The following is a 12,030-nucleotide window of genomic DNA, read 5'->3' as shown; positions in this document are numbered from 1 at the left end:
GTAGTTATAACTACTTTTCTATTTCTATCTAGCAAACCTCACTTAACCTAAGAAAGAGAGGTCACCGAAGGGATGTTGGCAGAGAGGTCTAGGTTCTGGTCCGGTAAGATTGCGAAGAATGAGAGCGGCGGAGTTTGCCCCCTGAGGTTCTTAACTTACTCCAAACCAAGTACGGATCAGGTCCCAACTCCGCTAAGGGAAGCCACTTTGATCTCTCACTTTCTTGAAGAGAGACTTCGATGTTACCAGTCTAGAAATAGGACTTATCGACATATAAATGGGGCGGATTTTGGGATTGCCAGGGAAGGCTGTACACCCTACTCGCTGCTACCCGAGGTACCAGAGTGAAAGGGGCCCAGAGAAAGTCACCTCTAAATCCTTTATTTTTCTTCCCAGGAAAATGGCCCAATCACGAGGATGAAGTTAAAGGGTCAATAACTCAGAGGTTTCAAACAATGGATTTTATTTAACCTTTCGTCTCCCGACAATTAGTCCTCCCCGGGCCTTGGAATGTTTTCCATTAGGAAGCATCCTTGGGAATGGACTGCTGCCGACTCCGCTCTCATCTGCGCCGGCGGGGTCCGCGTGCAGCTTTCTTTTCTCCTCGGCGCCTTCGAGCCGGGACAGGAGGAGCAGCCGGAGTTGGGGGTCGAGGTGCAGGGCCGGGAGCTGACCGAACTGTGCCGCCTTGGGGAGGCTTGTAGACCAAATGGAAGATGAAGGCGTTGCAGTACCTGCGGGGTGAGGGCGTGGTCAGGGGCAGGGCCAGGCGAGGTGAGGCTGCTCAGTGCAAGAAAAAGCTCCAAGGCGGTGGCGGTTGGGGGCTACTCAGCGGGTAAAAGCACCTACCGCTGAGCTCGGTGCCTGAGTTCGACCCCCAGGAAGAAGAACAACAAGTCTTTTCAGGAGTAGGGTGAAGAGTTAAGAGATGTTGTGAAATGTATCTAAAAGATTGTGTTTGAGGTTGCCCAGACTGGCAAGGGAGTGGGAAAGTAGTGAAGACAGAGATAGAGACTTGTAAGTCTGGGGCGAAGAGAGTCCCAGAAATACAGAGACCTTTTGGGATGCAGAGTGCATAAATCGCCAGTCAGGAGAGCAACAGGCGGCCTTGGACCCTTACCACGGCATACAGTTGTCAGCTGCTCTAAGGCGGAATGGAGAGCGGAAGGGGTTGGGCTGTGGCGAGCTGGTACCCCCTCCTGTGGCCACCGCCATGGTCTGATCGTCCATCACACAGCCGTACTCACTGCTCTCAGTGAAGAATGCTGGCACTCGGAGAGACTGAGGTTTGGGGGGGCCCTCAGACACTCCCCGGGTGGTTCCTTTTCTTAGGTACATCCCAAGCCCCACCCTCCCAGAAGGGACCAGGATGCTGGAGAGGTTCTCCCCAAGTCTACGGAGCAGTTCAGGGGTGGTGGAAGGAGCCTTTAGAGAAGGGAAGGAGGTGGGAGGTGACATTATCCACCTGTAACCGGGGTAGAGAGCTCAGCCACGTGTCCTTGAGACCAAAGCCGGAGTTAAATCCTGCCGAGAGAGGATGACATTGGCCTCTGAGGTCTTTTTTTTTTTTTTTTTTCTTTTTTTTAAACCTTTCCCAGATCCCCATCTGTGAGCCCCAGGCTCTTACCAATAACCAGGTCAGGCTTGGGTCCCTGGAGCAGGTGATAGGGCCTGGTAGACACCCTGATTTGAAGATCTCTTCGACCCCCCTTCTCCTTAGTCCCAGAGCTGAGCCGTGCTGATACTCCAGAACCAGGACGAACAGAGGCCTCAGGGCCATCCTGTGGGGCCAGGAGTGGTATGGGGAAGCCACAGGATAATGGAAGCACCAGGAAAAACAGAGGAAGGTAGAGGGGAAGGAGCGGGTCCCACCAGGAAGCTCCCAGAGACACAGCTGAAGAGCAGGCCCCTCTCTTGCTCTCACCCTCTGCATAGTAATATGCTGCTGGTCACTCTCAGGTGGCAGGCTGTCACCCACAAACTGTAGCTCCAGGGCCACATGGGGGAGAAGGACCAAGAGCTCCTTAGAGACAGAGAGAAGGTCAGCTCTGGGTCTCACCCTACGTTCACATCCATCTTTTCAATGTACACTTTCCGGGTTGGAGACTTACCCAAAACACCATGACGAGATCGAATTCCTTGCCAGCCTCTACCACGTGGATCTTCAGGGACTGCTTGTTCTGGATGTTGAGCTCAGGGACTGGTGAGAAAGAACTCATTAAAAAATATGGGTTCCCTTATGGCCACACCTGTGCCCCACACCCTGGACTTACAGGGTGAACTTACAGGACTGGGGTACCAGGTGGGTGATGACATAGTACACAGTCAGTGGGTAGGTGAGAAGCACAGCCACCGGGGAGTCCAGGCTAAGGCCCCGCCATGTGTAGTAATCCTGCCAAGAACCTGGGGAGAGTGTCTTGATGGGCCATGGGACCCCAGGCCTGGACCCCATCCTCTAATAAGCAGTCCCTTTGCTCCAGTACCAGGCTTTGTCTGCCACCCCCTCCAGGACCTCTGTCTTAGCTCCCAGTTCTTTCAGGACCCCTCTGGCTCACCAAAGAGGCTCCTGGGTGGGTCTAGGGGCACTGGAGGCATCAAGGCAGGTCCATCTCCCTGCAGAAGCTGGTAAGGATCACCTGAGAGGGTGAGGAAAAGCAGTGCCCAGGGGCCTGTAAACTTCTACCTGCCTCATCTCCGTGCTCCTCCCACAAGAGCTGTGCACCCTGGGAGAAGGCCAGAAGCTGTAGTAGGATTGGAGTTAGTCTAGGGACAGGATTACTGGATGGATCAGGCAGAGAGGACTCCCCTGTAGTCTGGAAAGGCTTGAGGTAGTCCTGATTGTGTTAGCACAGGGTTGGTGTGTGTAGGAAGTGGTTATATGGGACTTGGTTTATTCCCCCAGTCCCCCAACCTTCCCTCTAGGCTTAAGAGTCCATTCCTGGCAAAAGGCCTCACGTACCATTGAGAAGGCAGCTGAGGGATGGTGTGGTTCCCCAAGGGTTCCTGGGAGCACCAGGCCCTGGAATCAACATGCTGAGCTGGGTCCAATAGCCACGTGTGAGGCCTCGAGAGGCCAGGAAAGCTTCCTTGTTAAAGGTCTCACTGGTAACCTCTGCAGAAGGAGACGGGGTGAGGACTGAGGGCTTGGTGGCTATGCCCCAGGACTTTCCCTGCCATCTGCTAACCCTGAGATCCCTGACTGTCAGCCTAGGTGAACCTAGGGTGGAAACTTTCATTTCTGAGTGCCTGCCATGTTTCAGGCACAGAGACTTCCATTCCCCTTGAAATAATTGTGATCTTTACAGTTGCTGGTATTTCTCTTTTGCAGATGAGGAAACTCTGGTTTGAAGAATTTGTTTTGAGGCAGGGTGACATTGTATCACAGGCTCATATGTAACTCATATGTAACAGAGGGTGGGTTACAGGTATGTCCCGTCTGGGCCAGCTGTTGCTTTGTCTTGTTTCTGAGACAAGGTCTCATGTGGCACAGGGTGGTCTGGAACTCCCGATCTTCCTGCTTCAGCCTCACCTGTGCTATGAGTGTGCTACCATGCCTGGCTTAAGTGACATATTTGAGGTCACGTGACCGGATAGTGGTAGAGGTGGGCAGCAAGCAAGTCTCTTTCAGGGACCCTGTCATTTACTCTTCTGCTTCAGGTACGGTCTCTGATCCCTAACCCCAAATACACAGCACCCAGCTCTTATCCCAGGGATGTAGACTTCAAACACGTATCCTTCAAGCCCTGGATCTTGTCTCAAAGACCTGGTCCTAGGGTTCCCTCCCTGCCACTTTGGCCTTCTTCTGGTACCTGCAGTGTAGGTGAAAGGCAAACTTGCCAGTTCTCCTGCCCGCTCCATGAAAGCTGCAAGCCTCGGGCACCAAAATCGGTGGCTCACGTCATCTGGGCATCGCCGCCAATCAGCCTGGAGGCAAGCCTCTCCACAGTACAAGACAGCACTGCACTGGGGGCTGGGGGACATGGGGGGCATAGGCACCTAGTATTAGTTTTCATGTCCTGTAGGCTGTATATCTGCCTGTATGCCGTTCACGCTCCTTGTATTGCGGCCTTTAACTAAGAGCACATAACTTGATTTTCCTACCCTTTCATAACTCCCACCGCCATCTGCTGAGACCCCCCACTGGTCTGGCATCCTTCTCTACTTGGTTTGGCCAGCTGCTGAAGTCTCCAAGCCCTGTGGGTGCTCACCAGGGTGTCAACTTCACTTCAAAGCTGTGCTTGTGACACACGTGGCAAGTTCGAGCCCGAAGGGAGGCAAAGGTGAAGCCTGGCCGAGGACCCCATGTCCGCATTGGGGTTTTTGCTAACTTCACACCCAGCCTTGGCACCAGGCTCTCTAGCTCTCTGTATGGGAATGAAGGTGGCATCAGGCTAAAAGGGTTCAGGAGTTCAGATCCCACACCCGCCTACCCTCTGGTACTAGACTTTTGTACCGATGCAGATGGGCGTCTCCTACGGTAAGCTGCCGGGGCTTTCGGGGATCCCCAGAGCCCATAGGGCAGGCCATGCTATGACAGAGGAGAGCATAGGCCCGAGGCGCCAGATTCTCAGTCCCTGGGCTCTGGCCTACACTCCCCTGGGCTCCGTCCATTAGTAGATCAATGCCCAAGATGGTGCCATGCTCATCCGTCACCAGCAAAAGGCAGGAGAGGTGCAGGGGGGCAGCCTCTGCATAAAGACGGAGAATTAAGGGGAGAGAGCTGGGGCCAGATAGTCATAGTCAAATGCAGCAGATTTGGGTGCCTTGAGAGGGCAGGCGAGTGACCTCCATGAGTAGAAGGGACAAGATAACAGAGGCATTCCCTATCGAATGGGGACAGCCAATATACAGGGCCAGAATGTAAAGAAAACAGGAACCAGACCAAAATCTGGCTCCTTCTTTCGTTTCACTTATTTTTATTTTACAAGTATGGGTACTTCCTCTGCCTGTATGTCTGTACACCACACGCATGTAGTGCCTGCAGGGGCCAGAAGAGGGTGTTGGATCCCCCTTGCAAGTGGAGTTACAGAAGGTGGTTAACACCATGTGGGCGCTGGGAATTGAACCTAGATCCTCTGGAAAAGCAGTCAGTGTTCTTAACCTCTGAGCCATCTCTCCAGATATTTTCCTTAAGATGCAAGGTTTCTGGATTTTCGTTCCTTACAGTGCTTAGATATTGACTCAAATTACAAAACAAAAACACACTGCGGTAGATGAAAACAACCTCCGGCACCAGGTTTGCATGAAGGTTACTGGTTCCTGGCTCCCCTTTGGGTTTTGAGTGACAGGGAAGGACTTCAGAAAGGTGTCTGGACAGGGGACAGGGCGGGGCCGTCCTGGGCTCTTACCACTCTTCCGTCCTTTCCTCTTTTCAGGCGCCCTCTCATCCTCTGCCCGCTCCTCTCGGCAGCCTTCATCACAGCTTGCCTCCTGCTGGGTCACCTCAGACTCCTGAGCAGGCTTTACTTCTTGGGGGAGTTCCTTGCTTGGAGGGGCTGGCTCCCCACCCTCCTGAGGTTCCACCTTCTCTGTGCCTGGTCTCTCCTCTCCATGCTCCTCCTCTTCCTCCTCCTCCTCCTCCTCCCCTTCCTCTCCATCCTCTAGGCTGACAAAACTGACATAAGGACTCAGGTCTCTCAGGTGAAGTGGAGGTTCATCTCCCAGGAGCCGGGAAGCCCCTAGGCCTGGCCCAGGACCTGGCTCTGCACCTTGCCCCAGGCTGATGCCCACACTGCGGTTTGGTAAGACGTGGAGCACCCAAAGGGCAGGGTCCTGAGGCAGCCTCCTTATCTGAGACTCCAGTTGACGCCATCGGCCCTCAAGGCTGGTTCCCATGGTCCCCCTCTCTGCCACAAACTTGCGGAACCAGCCAAAGAGAAGAGCAGCAAAATCGAGGAACTCATCTCGGTATCCAGACACAAACTCCATGTCTTTAGATACACAGGGCCTGGACCCAGACTGAGCAGAAAGGGATATATGATAACCATGATGATCAGGGGCATGGTGGGGTTTTGGGCTGGGTCACAAAAGGGAGAACGGTGTGGGCTTGAGGTAAGATCTACCTAGGAATATTAGGAGCTGAGACTAGGATTTGCAGGGATGGGAATGCAGGGAGGCTAGATGGGAAAGTGGATATTTAGGGTTAAAGGGGAGTACTCAGGGATGAAATTGTACCTGGGGCACAAAACTCAATGACTCAAATCCTAAAATGCGATTTGAATTAAGGGAAGACATGAGGTAAGGCTAATCTTATAGAGAAAGGCTTGCTGAGAAAGGTAAATTTGGGGGTTTGTTGGTCTGTGGGAAATAGAAGGGAAAGTAAGTAACGAGGCATCTCTTGGGTCTGGATCGGTTTGGTGTGAGCCCCAGTTAAAACCCACCCCTTCTCTGGCCGCTCCTCTCCTCCGCTCCTCTCCTCCGGTACCTACAGCCGCCACCACTTTTCGAAGGTAAATACCTCGTGCTGGAGGACCGTCGTGACGTCAGGGCCGCCCGTGCCCACAGCTCATAACTTCAGTGGCGCGCTTAGGGCATCTGGCAGTACCTGGCCAGGGCGTGGACAGGGCGTGGACACTCCCACAGGCCTGGGGATTTGTTTGACTGCTTCACCTTGGCCATGTGACTGGATCCTACTGAGACTCAGCGGTCCAGGGAAGTGAAAGCATCTTGGAGCCAGAGGAAGGATCTAGAGGGTAAACCACTTTACAAACCAGCAGACAGACAGATGACCGCTCAAGAGGACTGAAATCCCCGAACCCAACCGAGTCATTCTTCCGGGACCACTGCTTGCTCACTCGGATTCTTCTGGCTCTACAGCCCAAGTTTTCTTTCGGTTTTGTCAGATAGTCTTGGCTGACCCTACTGCTGGCCAGGAGTCTCGAGTCGGAAGGAGCTCCGCCTTCGGGGGCAGGGATGTGTGTGTCCCCCGACTGGGAGCTGGGCGCAGCGCGGGCTCCCCGGTACTGACCAGACAGACGGTCGGTTCAGGACAGCGCGCGGGGGACAGAAGGCGCCACCACCTCGCGCCCCCTCCCTTCCTGAGCTTGGCACAGATCAGCGCCTCCGCAAAGCATCAGCCAGGGTGAAGTGAAAGCAGTAGAGAATCTGCTGGATGTCGGCTAGGTGACCTGGCCTCAACAAGCTCCGCAGCGGCCTGAGATGAGGCGGGGCTTTGGACCCTTGGCCCTTACACTCTTCCTTTTCTTCTTTGCGCTGCTGACTCTGCCAGGTTAGTCAGGGGGGCGGGACTGGAGCCCCCTATGGAAACCGCGGAGGTGCACTACGTCCGAGGGATTAGGAACTCAGCCCAGAACCGTCAAGGGCTGCAGCGGTGACTAGGGAAAGTCTTGTCTGAGATTAGACTGGGACAAGGGCAGATTCCTCAGTCTGAAAAACCGAGGCTGATTTCTTTTCCATTTAGGCGATGGCAACCAGGGCAGTGTCGCTGGAAGTTGCTACTGTGATCGTACAATTCCTTCTGGCACCCAGATACCGCCTACTTCTTTGATTCATATGCGAAAATATCTGAAAATGTTCCATCACTGTCAGTTCTTTATCAGGTACTGTCTCTTTCCTTTCCCCGGGAGGGCAGAGTTGTAGAACCAGCAATCTGAATACCCGGTCCAAGTCGGGGAGCCTAGCTCCTTTCTAGCTTCGTCTATCTGGGGATTTCCAGCCACAGTGCGGCTCACCTGTGACTTCACACCTTTGGAATGAGGAATGGTAGGGAAAGGAAGGAGTGGCCAAGAGACTAGATTGACTTTCTTGCAGGTTCCAGTTGCAGTCCAAGAGCGTGTGTGGAAGAAGCCAAGACCAGTGGGTCCGTGAACTAGTGAACTGCTTTGAGCACAAACGTGAGAGCCTTTTCTGTCCTCCAGTGGGCCATCAGGGTTCAGGCTGCCATCTTACCATTCCCTTTGCCTCTGCCACACAGCACTTTTCCTATTTAGAATCTTTTAAAAACTTTCGATGAAGTACTGTCACTTAAGTCAGTGTTTTCCCAATATCATTTACTGTCATCTTCCTGCTTTTGGTCAATTTGTCCTACTACATATGCTGTTACTTAATATTTTCTTGAAGTCACTATTATAAACTGTACTTAAGATTGGTCAAGCTAATCTGCCCTGATCTATCTCTCTGCTTCTTAAACATTTTTAGACAGGGTCTGACTAAGTTGACCAGGATGGTCTCCTCCTGTTTCAACCTCTCTAGTAGCTGGGATTACAGGACTCTGCAACAGGCTTGGCTTTCCCTGCTGTGTTCTAATTGAAATCACCTGAAGGTACTATTTTCACTTTCTAATACTTTTTTTCCCCAAGCATACAAATCTAATTTTCTTTATTTAATCTCCATTAGTTTAAATCTTGGATGGGTACAGCATCACACAGGATCACACGGATTCTGTATCCAATGGCCTTTGCAGGAAGGTTGCTTTGGAATTTGGCACAAACCATACCACTGTTTCTGTGGGTCCCAGTTACTTTTCCCCAGATCACTCTGGTTTTGTTTGGTTTGCCCCAGATCACTCCTCCAGGAGTCACTGTACTGTTTTTTGTTTTTGTTTTTGTTTTTGTTTTTTGTTTTTTTTTTGCTTTGAACACATAAGAACACCTCTTGCGCTCTTGTTCTCTCTTGCTCTCTTACTCTCTAACCCCTCCCCCTCCCCATCTCCCACATACTCATGGCTGGCCTCTATTCCCTCCCCCACACACACCTCCCCCACTCTCTCCTCTCTCTCTCTCTCTCTCTCTCTCTCTCTCTCTCTCTCTCTCTCTCTACGACTCTCTCTTAACTCCCCCCCATGCCCTGAATAAACTCTATTTTATAAAAAAAAAACCAAAAAACAAAACAAACAAACAAACAAACAAACAAAACCCACCTCTTCCCTAAGTAGAACTCAGTTTCATCTCAGGCATAAACACCTTCAATTTTAGGAAGAGCCGTGTGCTCTCTTTGGTTCCAGAGACCTCGCTTGTAGCCAGCATTGTTTGCACCACAGCCTTCCAGACATACTTGCTTTTTTTTTTTTTAGAAGTCCTGTTCCCAGCAGGCCTCCAAAAGTGCACTCACGAGGCAGAGACAGGCAATCTCTGTAAGTTGGAGGCCAACCTGGTCTACAGAGCTAGCTCTAGGATGGCCAGGCTACACAAAGAAACCCTGTCTCAAACAATTAGTTTACCTGGTATCAAAGGTACCCCACTGCCTTTCAGGCTACAGAGACTACATTGTATTCTTCAACCCTCTCAGATACCCGGGGCCTTTTACTCTGAAGAGAGTCCCAGAAGACTGTAGATGAGGGGTAAAGGACATCTAGGGTCCCATGCAGGGCAGAACACCTGCTTGTCCTTGTGACTGCATCCAGTGGCTTGTGAACTTCCTTGCCCCGTCTGTCCTCTGCCATTGTCTTCCGCCTCTGGCCTTCAGCTACCCTGCCTCAACTCTTTTTGGACAACACTGGAGAATGAATCCAGGGCCTCACCTCATACATGCCAGGCAAGAACTCTGCCACTGAGCTGTATACACAGCTGTTCAAACGTCATCAGCTACCCATGCCCTTCCTTCTCCTGGGGTCTGAACATGATACCCAAATAGGGAATTTTAGTAGTTGAGAGACCCAACAAAGCAAATCACTCTGACTTTCCTCCATCATTCTCTGTGATAGCTGGCCATAAAGGAATTCTATGACATCACCTGAAATGTGGGGCATAATAAAAACTTTATGCTATAGCAGTCCGGGCCAACAAAGAGGCCAAAAAAAATCTGACAAGGACTCACTGGTCTTCTCCCTGCTTTACCCTGGGATTGGAGTTGGACTGGAGGTTTGATCCATGCTATATCCCAATGCCTTCCCTTGTTCATTACACTAGTCAGAGCCCTTTATGACCAGTCATACTTCTGTACAACTGTCCTCTATCCCTACTCTGGTCTAAACACAATACAACTCTCCCTGTGCTTTATTCTGAAGGGTCCTGGGTCCTCCCATAACACTTTGGCTGGGGTTGGAGATTTAGCTCAGTGGTAGAGCGCTTGCCTAGCAAGCGCAAGGCCCTGGGTTCGGTCCCCAGCTCCAAAAAAAAGAAAAAAAAAAACAAAAAACACTTTGGCTGAATTTGTTCTACTTTACTCTTCTTAATTTGCTTTTCTTTCTTTGGGGGTTGGGGGAGCAGTGGGTGTGTGCATGTGCGCATGTGTGTGCATATGTGTGTGTGCCTATGTGTGTGTGTGTGAGAGCCTTGACGAACATGAGGAAGACACTTCTATGGCCATTCTAACAGCTGATCTTTTGCTTTCTTTCCAGAATGTGGAATCGGTCATGGGCAGAGTTTTCACCACCAAAAACATGTGCCTCAAGCCAGTACCCGGATCCCTGAGGCCACAGAAGGGAAACCTCCAGACACAAGCACGGCTGTACAGTTTCAGAGCACCCGGCAGTCCACCTTTCCATCTGGAGCACCATCCTTGAACGAAGAGCTCACCCGCCACTGGGAAACAACCATTCTCCCTTCAGGCTATGGTCTGGAGGGTAGGCCTAAGGCTGAGGCAAATGAGAAACAGCACAAACAGCAAAAAGAACCAGGAGCTGGTGCTGGCACACAAGCCTTGGTGCCGGTGCTGTCCCTCCTGGCCATCGTCTTCTTCCTCGTGGCAGCCATGGTCTGTGTGCTGTGCAACAGGAGAGTGACTCGGCAGAGCTCTTCAGGTAAGCGGGACTCTTAAACCTCACCCCCACCGACCTAGAGCCTTCCTGGGAAGGCTGTCTGCACCATGGGCTGTGAGGGAAGAGTCAGCCAGAATGTTCTAGGCATTGATGTTAATATCTAGGAATGTGATTCCCCAATTCAGCTCATGTCCTGCCTCAATTCTCCTTCATCTCTGAGATCATCTACCCATGTCTTTATCTGTTCCAGGTTTGCAGCTCTGTTATACACCTGTTGAATCAAGACCCCAGGGCCTGTAGCAAGAATGGAGGCTCGTAAGAGATGACTTGGGAGAGGTGGCAGACAGAGTGGCAGGCTAGGCTCCATCAACGAACTGAATCTGAGCTTATTCTTTCTGGTGATGTTTTGAATCAAAGTAGCCATTATATAGTCTAGGACAGCTTTGAACTACAGAGCCTGTGCCCCGACCTCCTAGATTCTGGGATTATAGATATATCCTACTGCATCTGCCCTCGTTTACTTTCATAAATAAGGTATAAATTTTCAGGTTTTTGTTTTGTTTAGCAAAGATCTTATTTAGCCCAAGCCAACCTCAAATTCCCTATGTATCTCTAGGTCCTCTGCCTCCTTACACACTCACTAAACGCTTTTCTTTTTGGTTTGTTTGAGACAGGGTTTCACTATTCAGCCTTGACAGTCCTAGAACTCAGAAAGGTCTGCCTTTCTGCAGTGTTGGGATTAAAGGACTGCCCTTGGGAAACCCTCTTTACAACTAATAACATCTGCATAGCCCCTCTGCCCTAGCCTTTCCCCTGCCTCTAATAAAATGTAATACTCTCAAGTATGTGGTCCGAAAGTACAGTCAGAGGTGGAGCGTAAAGTTCGAGGTTCAACCTGCCCATTAACAGATTAATTTTAAAAAGTGTCTGCTTTTTACATTATTACAATAAACTGAACAAATTCTATGTTTTTAACTGTAATACTAAAGATTACTTTTAGAATTACTGGCTGAGGGGTGGAGAGATAACTCAGCAGGTTAGAGTAATTGTTCTAGACTCTAGAGGACTCACATGGTGGCTCACAACCATCCGCAACTCTGGTTCCTGGGGATTGACACCCTCCTCTGACCTCCACAGACACCAGATATGTACATGGTGCACATATGATAAAATTATTGTTCATACACATAAAATAAACATAGGCGAAATGGCTTTTTTAGAATCATGGACTTCTGCAGATGCTGGGTCTTTGTCCCTTCAGAACTGCTGATGGTGTCTCCTGGCCACAAGTCTCTCTTCAGACTCCGTCAGCTGTTCTCCAATCCCACACTGAAAGCTAGGGCTTTCTCACTTCCCCTCCTCACAGCCGCTAC

The 12,030-nt window shown here is 50.9% G+C and overlaps 2 protein-coding genes across 4 annotated transcripts; one reads left to right on the top strand and one right to left on the bottom strand.

Moving 5' to 3' along the window:
- Positions 1–446: 446 nt before the first annotated feature.
- On the bottom strand, positions 447–6,547 carry Zmynd15 (zinc finger MYND-type containing 15). 3 transcript variants are annotated; one of them, XM_032913336.1, is made up of 14 exons: positions 6,458–6,547; positions 5,349–5,958; positions 4,454–4,688; positions 4,209–4,364; positions 3,810–3,970; positions 2,960–3,112; positions 2,556–2,636; positions 2,287–2,403; positions 2,112–2,200; positions 1,925–2,023; positions 1,628–1,781; positions 1,466–1,524; positions 1,121–1,281; positions 447–734 (listed from the first exon to the last, which is right to left on the bottom strand). In XM_032913336.1, exons 2-14 carry the CDS (start codon positions 5,926–5,928, stop codon positions 563–565), a joined length of 2,217 nt encoding a protein of 738 aa, XP_032769227.1. In that variant the 5' UTR covers positions 5,929–5,958; positions 6,458–6,547; the 3' UTR covers positions 447–562. The 3 variants fall into 3 exon arrangements, with proteins under 3 accessions (XP_032769227.1, XP_032769228.1, XP_032769229.1); XM_032913337.1 differs by having other exon boundaries at positions 1,925–2,020; XM_032913338.1 differs by lacking the exons at positions 1,121–1,281; positions 1,466–1,524 and having other exon boundaries at positions 450–734.
- Positions 6,548–7,141: 594 nt separating this feature from the next.
- On the top strand, positions 7,142–11,638 carry Cxcl16 (C-X-C motif chemokine ligand 16). The gene is made up of 5 exons (XM_032913339.1): positions 7,142–7,228; positions 7,421–7,559; positions 7,771–7,853; positions 10,298–10,699; positions 10,908–11,638. Exons 1-5 carry the CDS (start codon positions 7,159–7,161, stop codon positions 10,955–10,957), a joined length of 744 nt encoding a protein of 247 aa, XP_032769230.1. The 5' UTR covers positions 7,142–7,158; the 3' UTR covers positions 10,958–11,638.
- Positions 11,639–12,030: the final 392 nt, after the last annotated feature.

Source organism: Rattus rattus, chromosome 9 (genome assembly GCF_011064425.1).
Source record: "Rattus rattus isolate New Zealand chromosome 9, Rrattus_CSIRO_v1, whole genome shotgun sequence".
In the NCBI taxonomy this organism is placed as follows: domain Eukaryota; kingdom Metazoa; phylum Chordata; class Mammalia; order Rodentia; family Muridae; genus Rattus; species Rattus rattus.
The sequence above is the reverse complement of the archived record's forward strand: the minus strand, read 5'-3'. Positions and strand labels throughout refer to the sequence as shown.